This window comes from Ornithodoros turicata, chromosome 4, assembly GCF_037126465.1.
Source record: "Ornithodoros turicata isolate Travis chromosome 4, ASM3712646v1, whole genome shotgun sequence".
Taxonomy (NCBI): Eukaryota; Metazoa; Arthropoda; class Arachnida; order Ixodida; family Argasidae; genus Ornithodoros; species Ornithodoros turicata.
Genome location: NC_088204.1, coordinates 25051589 through 25069364, shown reverse-complemented (window position 1 = coordinate 25069364; position 17776 = coordinate 25051589). Strand labels below are relative to the sequence as shown.

The following is a 17776-nucleotide window of genomic DNA, read 5'->3' as shown; positions in this document are numbered from 1 at the left end:
GTGCGTTTAAATTGTGCGTGCGTCATCCCGCAACGCAATCATACTCATTTTTTTTTCAATTCTTTTCTTTCTCATCTGATCATTGCTTTGTATTTCTTTTCGCAAAATCTGCAAGACAGGAGCAGTTTTCTTGCAGGTGTAAAGCGAGCTGTTACCAGTCAGACGCACAATTGAACCGCCTTTCCTCCACCTTGAACTTTTCACCTCCACTCTCCAAGGCTCCATGCTTGAAGACGTACTTTGTGGAATCTGCGTAATACACGGACGTGTTTCCAGAAAACATGTCGTTTGACTTCTTGGATGTGGAAGCGTGCAAGCGTCTGCACAACAAACAAATTTCGCAAATCGGAAACTGATCATTTTATTATTAAATTCCAATCCATCGTTCAATTCACTCGGAACTCCTATCTCGGCGCGCTAAATTCGCGCATGCTACCGCAAATAGACTTCCTGGTCGCACCAACATGGCTGCGCCACGGATTCTAAACGTTCATTGGCTTACTTGCTCTCTACTTCTGATTTCATTGGCTGTTTATCGGCTCCTCCCACCGGCGGTTTTGTGCGCAAGTAGGAAGTCTGTCACTCGTCTGTCTGTGCTCTCCACTATCCGTCGTCGCGGTGGTTTGCAGTGCGCACGCGGAAAGGTCAATAGCTTGTATTGTTGTGATGACGCAATCGGCCTACAACAAACTGAAAATGGCAGCCGTGGACCAGGGGTTGTTCCTCATCCAAGAAGTGATTATAACACTGAAACGATGCGAAAGTATTTTGGCAATTATTGGATTGTTTTACGTCGGTAAAACAGCCGCAGTTGTGGGCCTCAAACTGCTGGAGGGCATTCGTGTACACATCCTGTCCCATTTACGCTGGCAGGACTTCAGGAAGTACGGAGAGTGGGCCGGTGAGTGAACTTGACCTGCTTCTTCTTCTCTGTCAAAAGGCCGAGCATGTTATGTAGCGCTATTTGCTGGTGAGCGCAGTTGCGCAAGAACGTCTCTACCGGTATATTAACGGTGCAGAAAGTCGAAGAAGCCGTGGCACATCATAACAGTGGTTTATCCAGAATCCAACGCACGGAGGGGTGTTAGGAAAAAATTGGGGAGGGGGTCATTATTATAGTTACGTCATTACAGCTTAACATATCATTACCGACAAGTGTCTAAAGCTGAAATCGCAATGGGCACCCCCTGTAGGGGGTACACAGGTGAAAAAGTTAGGGGGGTGTAGGGAGGGTCTTGGATAAATCACTACATAATAAAGTAAGGTGCATGTCTAGTTTAGGTTGGTTCTCTGTGCAAGTTTCATGTTTATGTGGGTAGTAGTGCTATTTTTTTATTATAATACTAATAATAGTACTGCTCAAAACACATTATAATACTTATGAAACAGTGTGTTATAATACATTATGGTAATACAAGGAATAGATAACTTTTTGGAAAAGCCCAGGGCATGCACAACATTTATTTCACAATTTACAGTGCCTGTTATGTGAAACAGTAGATTCGTTACTGGCTATTTGGCTTTAATAATACTTTCTCAAAAACTGAATCTTCGAGTGCTGGCCTGTTTGGTTAAAGCAAGGAATGTCTTGTGGCATATTTGACATTTCAAGCTTGCATGGCGTTACGGTTAGGTAGATCGCCTTCCAAAGTATTACTGTCTCAACAAGTAACGCAGTAATATTGGTAGTAATATTTTGGTGTGTTATGATACTAAGACTTTTTGGAATTGCATATTATAATATGTAACACTAATGCAAAAATGTATTACAGTAATACTATTATAATACAATGTATCGTAATCCATGCCCACCCCTGATTGCAGGTGTTCTGTTTGTAATCTGCTTTGTTATTTTCTGTTTGTGCTTCTTCTTGCAGCTTTTAGTTTTCTCTGAGTGTGGATATTTCTGATAGATGGGACATTGTTCGTTTCCTTCATAAACATGCAGTCGTGACTGGAGGCACTGACGGCATTGGAAAGCAGTATGCACGAGAGCTGGCCAGGAGGGGCCTCAACATCATCCTTGTTAGCCGTAACATGGACAAACTCAAGACCACTGCTCAGGAACTTGGTCAGGTCCTGTTTATGTGCTCAATCGAATTGCTCAAAGCATTGCATCAAGGGGTTTCTAATAGCGTAGGCACAGAGACAGTCGAGGAAGTGGCTTTGAGTGAAGGACGATGATTAGTTGTCAGCGTCTGCTGAATAAGGAAAAGGAACTGTTGGCTTTGGTATTGAGAGAGAAGTCCAGGAAGTCTGCGTAAAGAGTCTGGTTTTGCCATAGTTTTGGTATTTGTTATTAAACAAGCATAGCTTATTAGATAGGCAAGTTAACAACTGAAAGGCCAACAGTGACTTTTTGCCACTCCAAGACATTCAGTGTGGTTCATAATGAGGAAAGTCTAGCTTGGGCAACAGGGCGGTGAACCGTAGAGAGACGGCTTTGTCTTTTCGTTGCCCAAACTCGTGCATGCACTGTGTTGTCTACATGGGTAGATTCACCATGAAAAATTTGGGATATAGACCTTTGTGCCATAGTTGGTTTTAGACAACAATAATAATACTGTCTCCTTTAATACCTCCCGGTAGATAAACACTCGTGCAAAACGTTCCCCATAGCAGTATCCCCTTCTTTATTTTTACCTGCATTATGCACAAGTTTATTTGGGGTTGTGCATTTTTATTGTTTAATCTCGTCCAATTCCCCCTTTTTTCATATTTGCAACTGAAGTGCCGGCAATGAATTGATATTGATTAATCAGCATCTCTTTCGCGTCTGCCACATCTGTGTGTCGTCTGTTTTTTTTTGTTGTTGTTGCCCAAGCTCGTTTTTTTTCTCGCCATGTAGTTCAGCTATGTCTTCACCTTACTTACTTCACCATTTTTTACTCCTCTCTGTGTGCCTGCAGAAGACGAGTTTCGCGTACGAACCTGCGTAATTCAAGCAGACCTCAGCAAAGGCCGTGAGATCTATAACGATATCGGAAGGCAGCTTCAGGGGAAAGAGATTGGTATCCTCGGTAAGCTACTTGTCGCATCAGCTTGTGTCAACATGTGAACCCGAGATGCACATGTTACATATCTTTCAGTGAACAATGCAGGAGTGATGTACGACTCGCCGAGCTTGTTTCTCAATGTTCCCGAGCAGGTAATCCTTCAATATCGATAACTTCTCGCTTCTGGAAGCAGTTCAAAGGAGCAGTGAAATGACATGTAGGATATTTGACGTTCTGGTGGGCAGGTTGTCATTGTAGCCTGCAATGAATTTTGTTCTCGCAGTTTGTTTTCTTCCTTAAGAGAGCAGCGAAATGAGATTTAGGGTTGCTCAAAACTCTGCACAGTTGATCAATTAAGTGGCGACGATCACAAGCAGCCATGCAAAATATTTTGAACAGAGTTATCTCATTGCACAATTCAGTCTACAAAACCTTCATGAAAAATTTGCCTGGTGCAGTGAGACCTTTAAGTGTCACCCACTTTCTTACGAGATCCTGGAAAGAGTTGAAGTAAGCCAGATCAGCGGTGTGCAGATCAAAGATCTCTCTCTCACGCTAGAGGCGTAGGTTGGTAAATTCACTCATGATGGCCATCACATCGTGAAAAAATTAGGTATGTGATGTTGAAGCTGATGTTGAGTGAGAGCCTGTGATATAGTGTTTAAGTTGAATTGGAGGACGCATTTTGAACTTGACGTCCAATGATTGGTTATGATGTTGATGGGCTTGGAGTAAGGCCTGCCATGATGCGGTGTTGAATAGTGTTGTAGAAAAGTGGCAGGCAAGAAAAAAAGAGAGGAGGAACATTTCAGTGCTCCTTTAAGGGCTTGACCGCATTCTTATTTTGCAAGATAGATACAGTATTGTTTAGCACATGATGCCAATCAGACTTGTACACGTTACTAAAAAAAAGTAATTGATTACCGCTACCTTGTACGAAAAAGTAATTTTTTACCGTTACAAACTACTTGCCGGAAAAAGTAATGAAGTAACGCCTTGAAAAGTAACGCGTTACTTTGCCAATTACCTTCGATGTCTGAGAAAACGATATTAAAAAAAGATAGAAAAAAGATATAGAAAAAAAGATATCCACACACAAAAAAAAGAAGGAAACTGAGCAAAAACGAAGCGTTGAAACTGCTGCGAAGCTGTGAAAAATGTGTCGAGAGGTTGAGAGTTTTGAGAGTTCTGTGAAAAGAGTCCCAACTGGAACTCCCACAAATGACTCATCAGGTTCATGGTACAACCTAGAGTCCAACTTACTGCATACAGGCCGGGTTACGGATAGATAGTACACATGAATGGGAGAGGACAGTGGACTCAAAAATACACTACACGTGCGGAACACTGCGGCAACTCGGGTAAGTAATTGTTGTCCTAGAGATAAGACAGCTGCCTTGCACCGAACTTGCAGAGGGCAGTTGGTTTTGTCTTCTCGCGGCAGTGAATCATCCCATATATGTGTGTGTGCGTCGTCCCGAACAATGTGGATTCTTTAGTTTCCAAGTAATCGATTACTTGGTAATTAATTACTGAAAATTGTAATTGAATTACTCAACAAATTACTGGGCCCCAAAAGTAATCGATTACGTTACAAATTACTCAAAAAAGTAATTGATTACTAGTAACGCAATTACCCGTTGCCCGTTACGTACAAGTCTGATGCCAATGTGATGCTGACACCAACAAAAAGTGTCTACTGTGTTTTCTGGTGTGTGCATGTGCATCATACACAGGGTCTGACTTTTCCAGGTTAAATGTCTTTCCTGGATACAGGGCGAGGGTGGGGGGAATCGGGTGCTATTGTTACGATCTGGTGTTATCTGGTTACTTATTTATTTTTTTCTGACTAGCGAGCGATCCATAGTTTGAGGTGCACATCTTGATCAAACATGAATTCCTTGCAATTTGTAGTCAGACACCACATGATGCAACATTAAATGTGCTTCACATAGTTTGTTGTTGCATTCAGATAATATTTTCATCGGATGTGCACACAGATTGCTACTGAATGATGTATGTGACACATGGTACAACGTAATATATGAATAGTATTTGGGGAGAAATCGGGTTTAACCCAAATAGGTTCGAGACTGATTCGGGAGGGAACAATCGGGCGGAATCGGGTTTAATCCGGAAAAGTTAAATGCCAATTATACATTGCAAAAGGTGTCCTGAAGGGGCAACACACATTAGACGCAGCAGTCCCTTAGAAGATGTCATGCAACCTCCAGTCTCACAACTTTGTCTAACCGCTTACCTATTCCATATATGAGTGCCATGTTCACGGAAATTGTGGAAAATGATGGTAGACAATTAGCCAGACCAAATTTTGTTACTACACTTTGGGCCTGTTCTCACATATAGCGCTTTGCTTCATAGTGCTGGAAAACTGCGCTGGAAACCAAATGCTGCTTACTGTCTTAGTGTTCTCACTTGCAAAGCAGAATGCTCTGCTTCTGCAGGGCAGAAAACAGTGCTTGCTTTCCAGCTCTCTGAAGCAAAGTGCTGCATGCGAGAACAGGCCCTTACTCTGTCATATCACAGTCTGATTAAAAGTCGCGTAAACACTGCGTCCATGACTGTCATATGTGAATATGATGTCAACTCAGAGTCAGTGCACATGTTTTCATTACCGTGGACACTAGTGGCAATGTAGAGGTTACATTTTCTGTTGACTATTAGCGCCAGCATTCTTGCCTTTTTGGCGCGCATTATGCATAGATGCGCATTACATTCCAGGCATTTTTCAAATTCTACTAATTTTCAGGATGGATGTTACGGATAGGAAAATGAGGTGTTTCAAACAAGTGTGTGCCGATGGGTGCAAGTTCAAGAAATAGTCGTTTCAGTGTGCACGGCTGCTGACGCACATCATTTATTTGATTTACATTGCGAATTATGAACTTGCAAAGGTGCTTTGTGCTGTTAAAATAAACAACACTTCATTTCTCGCAGAAATTGGTGGAAAGTGTTAACATCAACATGATGGCTGTGATGATGATGACATATCTTATTCTTCCACAAATGGTGCAGAGGTAAGAATGCTTTATTTTATGTAGCTAAATAGAGTTCAACACCACTGCCATTCATGGAGATGCGCAGAAAAAAAGTAGCGCCATGGAATAATATCGTTTAGGGTCATTCTGCAAAGCATGATGCTCGAGACTGGAGCAGGAAACAACTATCTGTGACCATTCTTCAAAGGTCTTAGATATCATGAGGTTTGGCATAAAATACCCGAAAAAGAGGTTACAAGAGAGACATCAAATCATTAAAGATATCTTCCTAAAGAAAAATGATATATTAGGATATCAGCAGGAAGTACCATGACATAATGCATTTTGGCGTATGTAAGCTTAATGTGTGATATAACAATCGAAACTGGAATCAGAAGGGTGTCATGGGCATTAGATGATGTCTGGGGCAAAATTGGGGTTCTGTAGTGAGAAATCTGGGTACGTACAACACTAAACATCAAACACAAAATAAACTTGAATCCTATGAGGCATAAATACCTGAAGGTCTGGTTTAATGCAGGTTGCAAGTACATAAAGTAACAAGAAGAGTTCCTGATGAAGGAGGCGAAGTTAGGGAATAATGAACACTAAGACACTGTGGGCAAAAAGCAGGTATGATGTAATATGAATAATTTGGGGAGGTGTAATGTCCAAGTGTTGACATTTGGAAACCTTGCATTCTGCCAAGGCATTCTATATTACATGAACCAGTGATGGCCACTAACTACTTCTACAGTAGTTTAACTATAACTACTAACTACTTTGTGATTGAGTAGTTTAACTAGTAGTTCAACTACTTTTCAGGGGAGTAGTTAAAACTACTTTTTTAACTGCTGCAATGTAGTTTAACTACATCTATAACTACTTAACGTTGTCCACCAACACCAATCCCTTGTAGTGTTCTTGGACAGCTAAACATGAAGCACGAGCAATAATAAGCTTTGGCTCAAGCCATTGCTACGATCGTCAAATACAAAGCTTGCAGCGGGATTCTTTCTGTGCCTACGCGATAAACTAAGTTGCAGAATTATTTCATAGCAAATGAGGCTTTACTAGACAAGCATTAAAAGAAGATTTAGTACACATGCACGACACAATTGCTCTGCACCTCCGTTCTCATCAAACAAGTAGCTCAAGATAAAAGTCGGAAGCACAATCGTGCCGTAAAGCTTGAGGCAAAATCGGAAGTAGTTGGCGCCTTCAGTAACCTCACTACTGTAGTTAACTACTTCAAATAGTAGTTTAACTAGTAGTTGCCACTACATTTCTGCAAGTAGTTGATAACTACTTTTTAACTACAATCAGGTAGTTTAACTAGTAGTTTAACTACATGTAGTTAATTACTGGCCATCACTGACATGAACACATGCCAGAGATGATTGACACTGGAAGCACGTGGGAAATGTAGGGTGGTGCATTGAGGGTCGAGATGCATGCATGCCCAAGGAAATGAAATGAAAAGATGTGCTGGCATATGATATCTAAATGCTGTTGAGACGAAATATGTGGCCAGGCACCTGACCAGAGAGTGAAAACCAGTCACCTGAAGTACTTCACTTTGGACAGCAAAAGTATCATTTTGTATTGCATGGGAAGCAGACGTGCGAATTGACGGAGGAAAAAGGCACAGTACTTCCGTGAGGGTAGTGACACTGCTTGTAAATACATTAGAGGCCCTGGAAAATCACATCGTAGTTTCATTGTATCAACTGTACGATACGAATTGTACTGTGAAGTTGCAGAATGCAGTCATACTGCTGTACTTTGAATTTCAGTTTCCTGAAAGCTTCCTTGAAATGTATGACTAGGGTTTCCATCTTTTTTTTTTTTTTTCATTTTTCAAATACTGCGCAAAAGTCCCTGATTTTGCGAAGAACATATTTTCGCGTTTTGGTGCAGGGTTTAGTTGAGAAGCAGTTCACGGGAACTTAAATTCGTGCAGTGTGTGGGCTCATGTTAGTCGGTAACCTCATAAATCAGCCCACTGAAGTAGCACAGAAGTCATTTTTAACACTCTGTTTTCTGCTAAGCAGGCCAGTAAAATGCACCAATTAATTAAGACTATCCTTGACTTTGCTGACCAAGAGCGAGGGAGGCTCCGCCTCCAAGTGGCGCGCCAATAGGAGGACTCGGGAGGCGGAGCGCTGCGGCCTCTGCTCTTGTCTAATAGATGGCGCATCGGTAGCGCTCGGCTCGGGATATGTGAGCCGCTGTCGTCTGCTTCTTCCGGTAGAGCTACGACCTTGAAGCCTCTGCTCTCGCGTAAGAGATGGCGCAACATTGGCGCTCGGTAAGGGCACGTGTGGTCACCATAACTTTGAGCCTCGACCTTGAAACTGGCCGGTAACCTAAATTCCGATGATGCGGCGATAGCGATGCGTAGTTTTGACGATTATGCTTCATGGATATGTCATTACATTGCCAAATTTGTGGCCAGTTCGACGTTTCGCTCCGCTCTTTTGCGTAAACATTGTCTCAGCTCATGAAAAATGAAAGAAATATTTGTTCTACTCTTCGCAATGAAATAAATCATTTAAAATTATGCATTAAAGTTATGCAAGTATGTAAAAAGGACAGAAATGTTGCTGCTTGTTCTACTCCTCGCACTGAAATAAATAATATTTATAAATAAATATATAAATAGTATAAATAAGGGGATAAGTCGAAAAATCCGAAAATGAGAAAAGGGGCCCGATATGATTGTCCGTCCCATTGACACACATGCATTTCCCGTTTTTTTACCATGCTGTAGCGGGCCAACAAATCGCAATAAGGTCCTAAGTTTTCATTGGCAGGTGCATACTGGTATGTAGATGTCATTGCAACAACAATAATAAAAAGAGGATAAGTCGACTTATCCCCTTGTTATATACAGAGGTTCAATTGTACTGTGTGTTTCTTTTCACGTTTTTTTTTCTTTTTGTAAGTAGTTACGCAAGCATACTGCGTAGTTTTAACGATTATGCTTCATGGACGTGTCATTACATTACCAAATTTTTTGGCCAGTTCGACGTTTCGCTCCGCTCTTATGCGTGAACATTGCCTCAGCTCATGAAAAAGGAAAGAAATGTTGCTGCTTTTGTTTTACTCCTCGCATTGAAATAAATCATTTAAAATAATTGTACTGTGTGTCTCTTTTTTTTTTTTTTGTAAGTAGTTACGCAAGTATGTAAAAGGGAAAGAAATGTTGCTGCTTGTTCTACTCCTCGCACTGAAATAAATAATTTACAATTGTACTGTTTCTGTGTCTTTTTCTTTCTTTTTGTAAGTACGTAGTTACGGAAGTATGTAAAAAGGAAGAAATGTTGCTGCTTGTTCTACTCCTCACACTGAACTAAATCCTTTCAAATAATTATACTCTGTTTCTTTTTTTCCCTTTTTGTAAGTAGTTACGGAAGAAAATAATTGTACTGTGTGTGTGTCTTTTTTTTTTCTTTTTGTCAGTAGTTATGGAAGAAAATAATTGTACACTGTGTGTGTGATTCCTTTTTGTAAGGGTTCCGGGACATTTGATCGAACTTCGTTTGGTCGAAAGGCATTTGATCAAACACCGTTTGATCGAGACGGCAGCAGTCGTTCGATCGATTATTTTATTCGTTCGCTTGGAGCATTGATGAAACAAAAAGAAGAAAACAACAAAAGAAAGCTTCAGTTCTAAATGCTGTTATCCCAAGGAATATTTCACTCTGTGTCATCCGCTCGCCCATAAACACATTCGTCATCCTAATCCACTTTTTTTGCATCCAGAAGGCTATCCGATGATGTGCCTTTTTTTTTCGCTGTTTATTTGCATTTGCTGAAACTGCGTTTGCAGGAGCTTTGAAAGTAAAATTAGACGTTTAGCTCCACTCTCATGTCCTCGTGGCTGATACTGTCTCAGCGTATTGCTAGAAGTACGCCCAAACATTTCATTTGGTAAAATGCTCCGCAAACTGGGACAACTTTTTCCTACGCCTACGCTAACGTGAGACATGTGGTTTGCTGCGTTTTTCCAACATATCTGCAGGAAATATGCAGAAGGTATCAGGGCCTTGGGGAATTGCTTCTTAATCTTGTCACGTTGCCTGTGTGTTCTGTTTCATGCCCGCTGCCGTTTCAGTCAAAAGGTGTTCGATTAAATGGCTTTCGTCCAAATGTTCCGCGACAGCTTTCGACCAAACGACGTTCGATCCCGGAATCCCTTACAGAAACGAAACAGTTTCTTCCATAACTACTTACAAAACGAAAAAGACACACCGAGTACAATTATTTCAAATGATTTATTTCAGTGCAAAAAGTAGAACAATCAGCAAAATTTCTTTCCTTTTTACGTACTCCTGTACTTACAAAAACGAAACACACACACACAGTACAATTATTTTCTTCGGTAACTACTTACAAAAAGGGAAAAAAGAAAAGGTATATAATTATTTAAAAGGATATACTTAGCGTACGTAGCTTAGGATATACAGCGTATAATTATTTAAAAGGATTTAGTTCAGTGTGAGGATAAGTCGACTTATCCTCTTTTTACTATTTTTGTTGCAATGACATCTACATACCAGTATGCACCTGCCAATGAAAACTAAGGACCTTATTGCGATTTGTTGGCCCGCTACAGCATGGTAAGAAAATGGGAAATGCATGTGTTTCAATGGGACGGACAATCGTATCAGGCCCCTTTTCTCATTTTGGGATTTTTCGACTTATCCCCTTATTGCATACAGAGGTTCAATTATTTTAAATTATTTATTTCAGTGCGAGGAGTAGAACAAGCAGCAACACTTCTGTCCTTTTTACATACTTGTGTAACTACTTACAAAAAGAAACACACAGTACAATTATTTTAAATGATTTATTTCAGTGCGAGGAGTAGAACAAATATTTCTTTCATTTTTCATGAGCTGAGACAATGTTTACGCAAAAGAGCGGAGCGAAATGTCGAACTGGCCACAAATTTGGCAATGTAATGACATGTCCATGAAGCATAATCGTCAAAACTACGCATCGCTATCGCCGCGTCATCGGAATTTAGGTTACCGGCCAGTTTCAAGGTCGAGGCTCAAAGTTATGGTGACCACGCGTGCCCTTACCGAGCGCCAATGTTGCGCCATCTCTTACGCGAGAGCAGAGGCTCCAAGGTCGTAGCTCTACCGGAAGAAGCAGACGACAGCGGCTCACATATCCCGAGCCGAGCGCTACCGATGCGCCATCTATTAGACAAGAGCAGAGGCCGCAGCGCTCCGCCTCCCGAGTCCTGCTATTGGCGCGCCATTTGGGGGCGGAGCCTCCCTCGCTCTTGGTCAGCAAAGTCAAGGATAGTCGTAATTAATCCCATAGAGTCATAATTATCGCAGAAATTGAATTTAAAGTACGCCGCAAAACATGACTGTGTGCAATGGCGGTGGAGAGCAGTAGCAGCCTGTGATCTGCTTGGGACTTTGCGCTGACGCTACAGGGGCCATGCTCACTGATTGGTCGAGAGAAATGTTGTTTGCTACTCGGCTGTTCGGGCTTTTGAAAATGCATTGCTCCTGGCTCGGTCATGATTTGGCCGCTTCTTCTAACCCCAGTTCTCTGGGGCAACTGGCAAAACTGGTTTCGGCGGCATAGGGACAGGGCGCTGACCCTCACTGACCAGTGAAAAGGACCCCAGAAAAATTACCCAGCGTAGTCATCGGTGGGGTTAGTGAAAGCGGGTGCTGTGTGCTAGGACAGTATCCAGGTTGCTGGAAGAACCCACCTATTTCGCGGATACTTAAATATGCGAATTTTTGGAGCTCGTGAACGTGAAAAAAAAAAAAGAAATACGGTAATGTCAAAATATGCCAGTGGATATTTTTAACCACTACTTTACTCTACTTATTTTCTAGTCTATTATTGCTCAAAAGATCCGACTTTCCAAAACAGAATAGATGCTGATAAACACAGTTGAATTTACGGAAAAATAATTCCAGAAAAACTGGATAATGGAGTATGCATACAGATTCTTTGTTATTTAAAGATTGTAAGTATATTACCCTGTGGCTGCTGCAGTTGTGCCATATTTGGAGTTCATTTGGAAAGTAGCATTACAAGAACCATTGGTAACGATGTATAAGAAGAGGAGGCAATATGTTTCAGAACGGCTCTGCTTGATTATAGCACCTTAGATCGAAAAGAAAACCATTTAACGCTTTTTGGTGATGTGAGCACAATCTGGGGCTGCGATCACGTGGATGTCACAAGAGTGCTCCATCAAGATAATGGCAATTGGGGAATGTTTTGAGATACGATAAATTATACACAGCAAGTTTTGTGGCTTCCATCTGAATTACTTGTGATAAATATTTGACAAAGAACTCATTTTCATGATAAAAGCGGTATAAACCATACAGTGCAGTCCTTAAAAGGGACAACCACAGCACACAGCGCTGATCGCAGTAAAGGAGTTTTTGCCTCTTTTATCATGAACTACAACCAACAAGTTTGGATTTTTGCGCTTGTGAAATATTTTTCGTATAAATCTTACTCTGAACTCATCGGAAAGTACATTTGATGGGATGAAGGAATGCCTCCTGGAACCGTACCAGATCTCCTATGTAGTGATACACAAAGCCTTCTCAAAAGACTTTTACGAGACTTTTCTTTCGAGAATTTTACAATTTTAATTTGATGATGAGATAAGCGCATATTTTCACTCATGCTCATGTGGCACATTTCTTCTGCTTCACTGATCGCAAGGAATGTCTTTGCCCATTATTCTGGTACTGGATAAATAGTACACAGGTATGGACCCAGCTCAAATCTTAGACTGCAGTATCTGATACTAGCTACCTTTTTGGCCTGTGTTATTCATATTGTAGAGTCTTTTGGCCGTTGATATTTTCAAAAATTATAGCACAGTACGTATTGTGTAATGAAATGTAATGAAACAACTGTAGTTTATCTTTACCTCTGTAACAAAAGGCCTTTATTTGGAAGATAAAGTGCATCATAATTTCTCTTCTCCTAACAGGAAAAAAGGCATTGTGGTAAACGTGTCGTCCATATCCGCCTTCTACCCACTTCCGCTCATGGCGGTCTACTCTGCATCCAAGGTACCATCTTTTCTAAATATTTGCCTTTCTCATGCATTAGAAGCTTGATTTCATTATTGATTTTTGAATTATTGATACTGTATTTACTCACATATAAGACACACATTTTTTACCCCCAAAAATTGCTTTATCGTACTTACTTATATTATACTTAACTCCCGTTTTATTCCAAGGTATCCGCGGCTATCTCCCCGGAATCAAACTTTACGATTCTCCCACATTAAATGGTCTTCCATTCTATGAAGCGTCGATGAAATACTCATCGATGTCCGTCACATTCGTTGTTCATAACTCTGGAGCCAGGCGCTCCATTGTTGACTGCATGATACGAGCGACCGCGCAAGCGCAATATGCTGACTGGCTGGCGCTGCGCGAGACAATCCGGGGTGCGTTTAATGTGCGAGGAACAAAAAAATACCAGCATTATGGCACTCAAGTTGGGGTGCATTCAACAGAAGAGTGCGTCCAATATGTGAGTAAATACGGTAATAACTGTCATTAAATCTGGTGCACCATCAAGTCTGATGTTACGGAATGCTTCCAGACCATGCTATTTGAAGGCTCAAAAATATTTTTTTGCCAAATTTTGAGCCACTCTCGTGTTAGGGATCTTTAGGGTCTGCGATTGTCTTCAGTGTGGGGTGCCTTCAATGGCTGCTTCGTAGAAAACATATTTTAAGGTACGGCTAACATCAGTGACCATCGTGACACTTATAAGGGTACCTCATTTATGTGTGATGAAAAACTCTCACTGTGGCATCTCTTTTGCACAGCAGCATAGACTTAAAAATCCACATTTTAATGACGAATTTTGGCGTTGATTTCGTGGCCACACAGCCTAGTGCTTGGCAATTGCTAGTCTGGTTCTCGCGCCGGATCACGTGACCATTGCCACCTGGACATGATTGCCACGAATCTAGTGGCTTTAGTTGCTTGGGTCACACTAGGGGCGTCGCGGTAGTTCGTGAACTTCAATGTGTGGGCTAATGCAGGCCCATGCCACCCTTATGACCACCCGAATTTGCTATAAGTGACTGCCATACCATAACTCACTGCCTGCATACAACCTGAAGCTTGGCAGTTGGTTACGTGCCAAATGCACAGAGCTATTTTTAGGGCTGCAAAGGGAAAGTTTAAATTGACCGTGAAGTGTACAGAACTTGATAAATTAATTGTATTACAGCCAAAGAGAAAAGAAAGAAAGCAGATGCGATGGTTGCCGTGTGAGTGCGTAAGTGAAGATGAGCCTTGCCTATTGAGGTATAAAAATTAGAAAGGGTACTTTTTGTTGCTTTTTAGGAATGACAATTTCTTGCTGCTTTTTTTTCAACAGGTGCATAATACCAGATAATGCAAAACTGTTTTTAATATCTTACTTTGTGAACTCTGAAAACCGTGTTACACTTTCAAAGAGAGTCCACAACCCTGGCATGAACAAAGGACCCACTCTTCGCCGAAACGTTTGGTGTTGTGTTGCTCCGACATTGTAGAGCTTTGCGTGGGATGATAGTGTAGTCGCGCAAGCCTTATCTGGCAATGCAGAAAAAGGCCCAAAGCAATGGGAATCTTGTGTGCCAGCAGTGGCTTTGTCAATCTCATACTTCTGTCACATGGTCTGTTCCCGTGGGACATACCAAAAGAGTGTTGTGTCCCATGACTGCTGAAGTACGTCTTCTCCATGGCAGTCCTGTTTGTTGCCTGTGACGCATCCCAGTTGAAAGACCCAGAAAACTTTTGTGCTAAAACGGTGTAGTTTTCTGAAAGCTCCAGTTGGACGATGACTTTGTCCCGAAGGAGGTCTGTATCAACTCATGGAGTCGTGTTTCTTCAGGCCATGACATGGTTGAGGTCCCCCAGCTAAATTCTTTCGTTGCAACATTCTGCAGCCAAACATACACAAAAAAAAACAAAAATTCTAGCAGAGGCCATTCAGTTCTCCTTTGAAGCAGAGGGTAGAGCTACTTGAAGGAGTGACAGCCACAGTACATGTTTATGCTGAGGCACACATTATATCTCACAGGTGTTTGTCGACTGGTTCTCCATGGCCCTAGACTACGAGTACAAGGACAAAGGAATCATTGTGCAGAGCCTCATACCGTCCTATATCTCCACAAAACTAGTTCGCTTCAGCAATTTCCTCAGCACGCCAAGCATTGTGGTACCCGATGCAGAAACGTTTGTGCGAAGCTCCCTGCACACGATAGGTGTCTCCAAGCGCACCACTGGGTTCTGGTCTCATGGTCTCCAGGTAAGCCTCGCTGTACTAGCTGCGAAGTATCATATTTTATATGCGCGTAACAGCCAGTTGACTTTCGATAAGTCCTGCCTGGTGTGCCATCCATAACTTGCTCCGAAGTTCGCAGTTTTCTCCCCTAAAGCAGCGCTCCCCTGCAGCATGCAGAGGGCCGAGCAGAGCAGATTTGCGTTCGACCCAACCAAAATCGAAGCTCCGAACGCTCTGCAGCAGATGCGTTTCAAGAGATCCTTTCAGTATGTCAGACTATGTGTCAGACTACGAGTTTCGGGAATACTGAAATGTCTGCCTGAACTTCAAGTGAGAATATTGATGACGTTACTGCGACACACGTTTAGTGGACGATGATCGAGCGCTAGCACAACGTTGTCGTTTGACGCTTCAGCAGCCTTCAGCAGTCCTTTATCGCAGCCTTGCTAGTGCTTGTGTCACGTGCTACTGACGTAAACTTTCCTATCAGCAAAATGCACTGCCAAAGCTGTGACAAAGGAAATGCCTCATGGTTATAGGATCCTAGCAGAACTTTCGTGCAAGCTTGCCCGGACTAATTTCGTGGCTCCTAGAAGTCCGAAAGATCCGTTGGCGACTGTATAATGGCAGACCCCATCCTAAGTTGGACACAGATTTATTCCCGATGCCATGTATTACTACACATGTGTTACCTCAACCGAAATCATTATTTTTGTGTGTCTACAAAGACACAAAGTGTGGAGCACGTAATTTGGAAACATAGAAAACAAAACAGTAAAGGCATTGTTACTTGATTGTATTTTGATTGAAATAACCTGCATTTGTAAAATATTTTGTGTATGGAAGTACAATCCATGTCAATGGACACAAACATGAATGAACATTGACAACGAATCGTGCAGGACTGCGGGAAGGCTTAAAAGGGACACCTATTGCAATAAATGCAGTCAAATCAACACAGTCATAGATACCAGTTTGTAACTTAACAGCATGATTATTGGGGCATTTAATTGCATTATGCAACTGAACTTGTTCTTAACACAAGTGAAATACCCTAATGTAAAGGTAATGTCCCCTTTCTCCCTCGCAGTACTGGATGTATGAACATGTTCCCCAGTGGGCGTGGAACCTTACTTCGTGGATGATGTTCAAGGTCATTGACAACACTCCGAAGCCAAAGTCTCACTGACATTTCTCCTCGCTGCATTCTTTTGTACTTGTGGTGGGTCACAACCCGCCCCTGTTTAAGGCATCCAGTTAATGGACAGAAAAAGAAAGATTCAGCTTTGGATTGCGTGACTTCCAATGTGGTGTCGGGCTGTCTTTAGCAGTACCTGTACTACAGGTATTTCCACTTGCTCAACTCTCAAGCAGCAGCACTTGTGCTGTTGCAATATTACAATGAGGTGAAAGTGTATTTACAGGCAGCAGGCATTTTTTTTTACTTGTTCTTTCCCCCCCATTGTTCTATATTTATTGCACCGTACCCGAGAACCATGTTTTATGGTTGGAACAGTGCAACAAAGCACTGTATTTGAGAAGCGACAGACGTGTGCTGTATTTAATAATTGTATTTAATAAATGTATACCATACTGACACGTGCTTTCTCTGAATGATGCATATAAAACTGGTACACGGTTGGGGTAAAAGGTCGTAGAAGTCGCAGTGAGGAAATCTTTGCTTGCGCGGTTCCCTTGCGTTACTCCCTTTGCATTGTATCTTCGTCTTAGTGCTTCATCTATACAGTCAACACTCGCTTTACAAAAGGCCCCCCCTTGGGGCGTGACACTTCCCCGTGTTTTCCCCTCGTGGTTTACGAGCCTTTGATTTCTGAACAATGAATATGTCCTTCAGGGACGAACCTTGAAGGTCACACGCTTTTTTTACCCCGATTTGTGGACGGGGTAAGTATAGTTATCCAGGTCAATACATAGAGGTCAACAAAGCATAAACATAGAGCATTCTGTGTCCCAGCAGAGGAAGAAAAAGGATCACTGAAAGGGGCACGAAGGGGTAAGCAGCTTCAGAGCCGAACTTTGAAAGTGTTGCATGTCGAAGGTGCAAAATACATCATGAGAGAAGATATAAAAACGTCAAGTTCATGAAGGAGCTAGTCACAATAGAGTTCAAGCGGTGAGCTTCAGTAAAGAATTTGCACTCCATCAGATTCTGCACAAAAGTTTGTCATTAAAAGTTGTTCCTAAATGTTCAATAACTGTGAGAACAGGAATGACATGTCAAGCTTTAGATTACTAAAGTCTCCCTTGAGCAAGATAGACACAGCAGGAACAATGATGAAATATTACAAAGTATTTTGGAAAATAAATGTGATCTCATATCACTATGCATTTCCTATTGCTCTAGCACTTTCACACTCTTCCTGTCATTCCAAACTTTGATTTATGAATGATTTGCTTAGAAACATCATCTTTCACAAACCTAGGGTCGAGTGTACTAATTGCTTCAACTTTTATACC

The 17776-nt window shown here is 41.7% G+C and overlaps 1 protein-coding gene across 1 annotated transcript; it reads left to right on the top strand.

The window, feature by feature from the left end:
- Positions 1 to 574: 574 nt before the first annotated feature.
- On the top strand, positions 575 to 16895 carry LOC135391340 (inactive hydroxysteroid dehydrogenase-like protein 1). The gene is made up of 8 exons (XM_064621585.1): positions 575 to 901; positions 1949 to 2071; positions 2910 to 3020; positions 3090 to 3148; positions 5955 to 6034; positions 12993 to 13074; positions 15095 to 15322; positions 16389 to 16895. The coding sequence occupies exons 1-8, from the start codon at positions 667 to 669 to the stop codon at positions 16485 to 16487; spliced, it is 1017 nt and encodes a 338-aa protein (XP_064477655.1). The 5' UTR covers positions 575 to 666; the 3' UTR covers positions 16488 to 16895.
- Positions 16896 to 17776: the final 881 nt, after the last annotated feature.

Excerpts from the sequence above, each read along its gene's own strand:
- LOC135391340 (XM_064621585.1), top strand. The coding sequence starts at position 667 with ATGACGCAATCGGCCTACAACAAACTGAAAATGGCAGCCGTGGACCAG. Across the intron at positions 902-1,948 it reads GAAGTACGGAGAGTGGGCCG|TCGTGACTGGAGGCACTGAC; the intron begins GTGAGTGAACTT and ends ATAAACATGCAG. Across the intron at positions 15,323-16,388 it reads TCTGGTCTCATGGTCTCCAG|TACTGGATGTATGAACATGT; the intron begins GTAAGCCTCGCT and ends TCTCCCTCGCAG.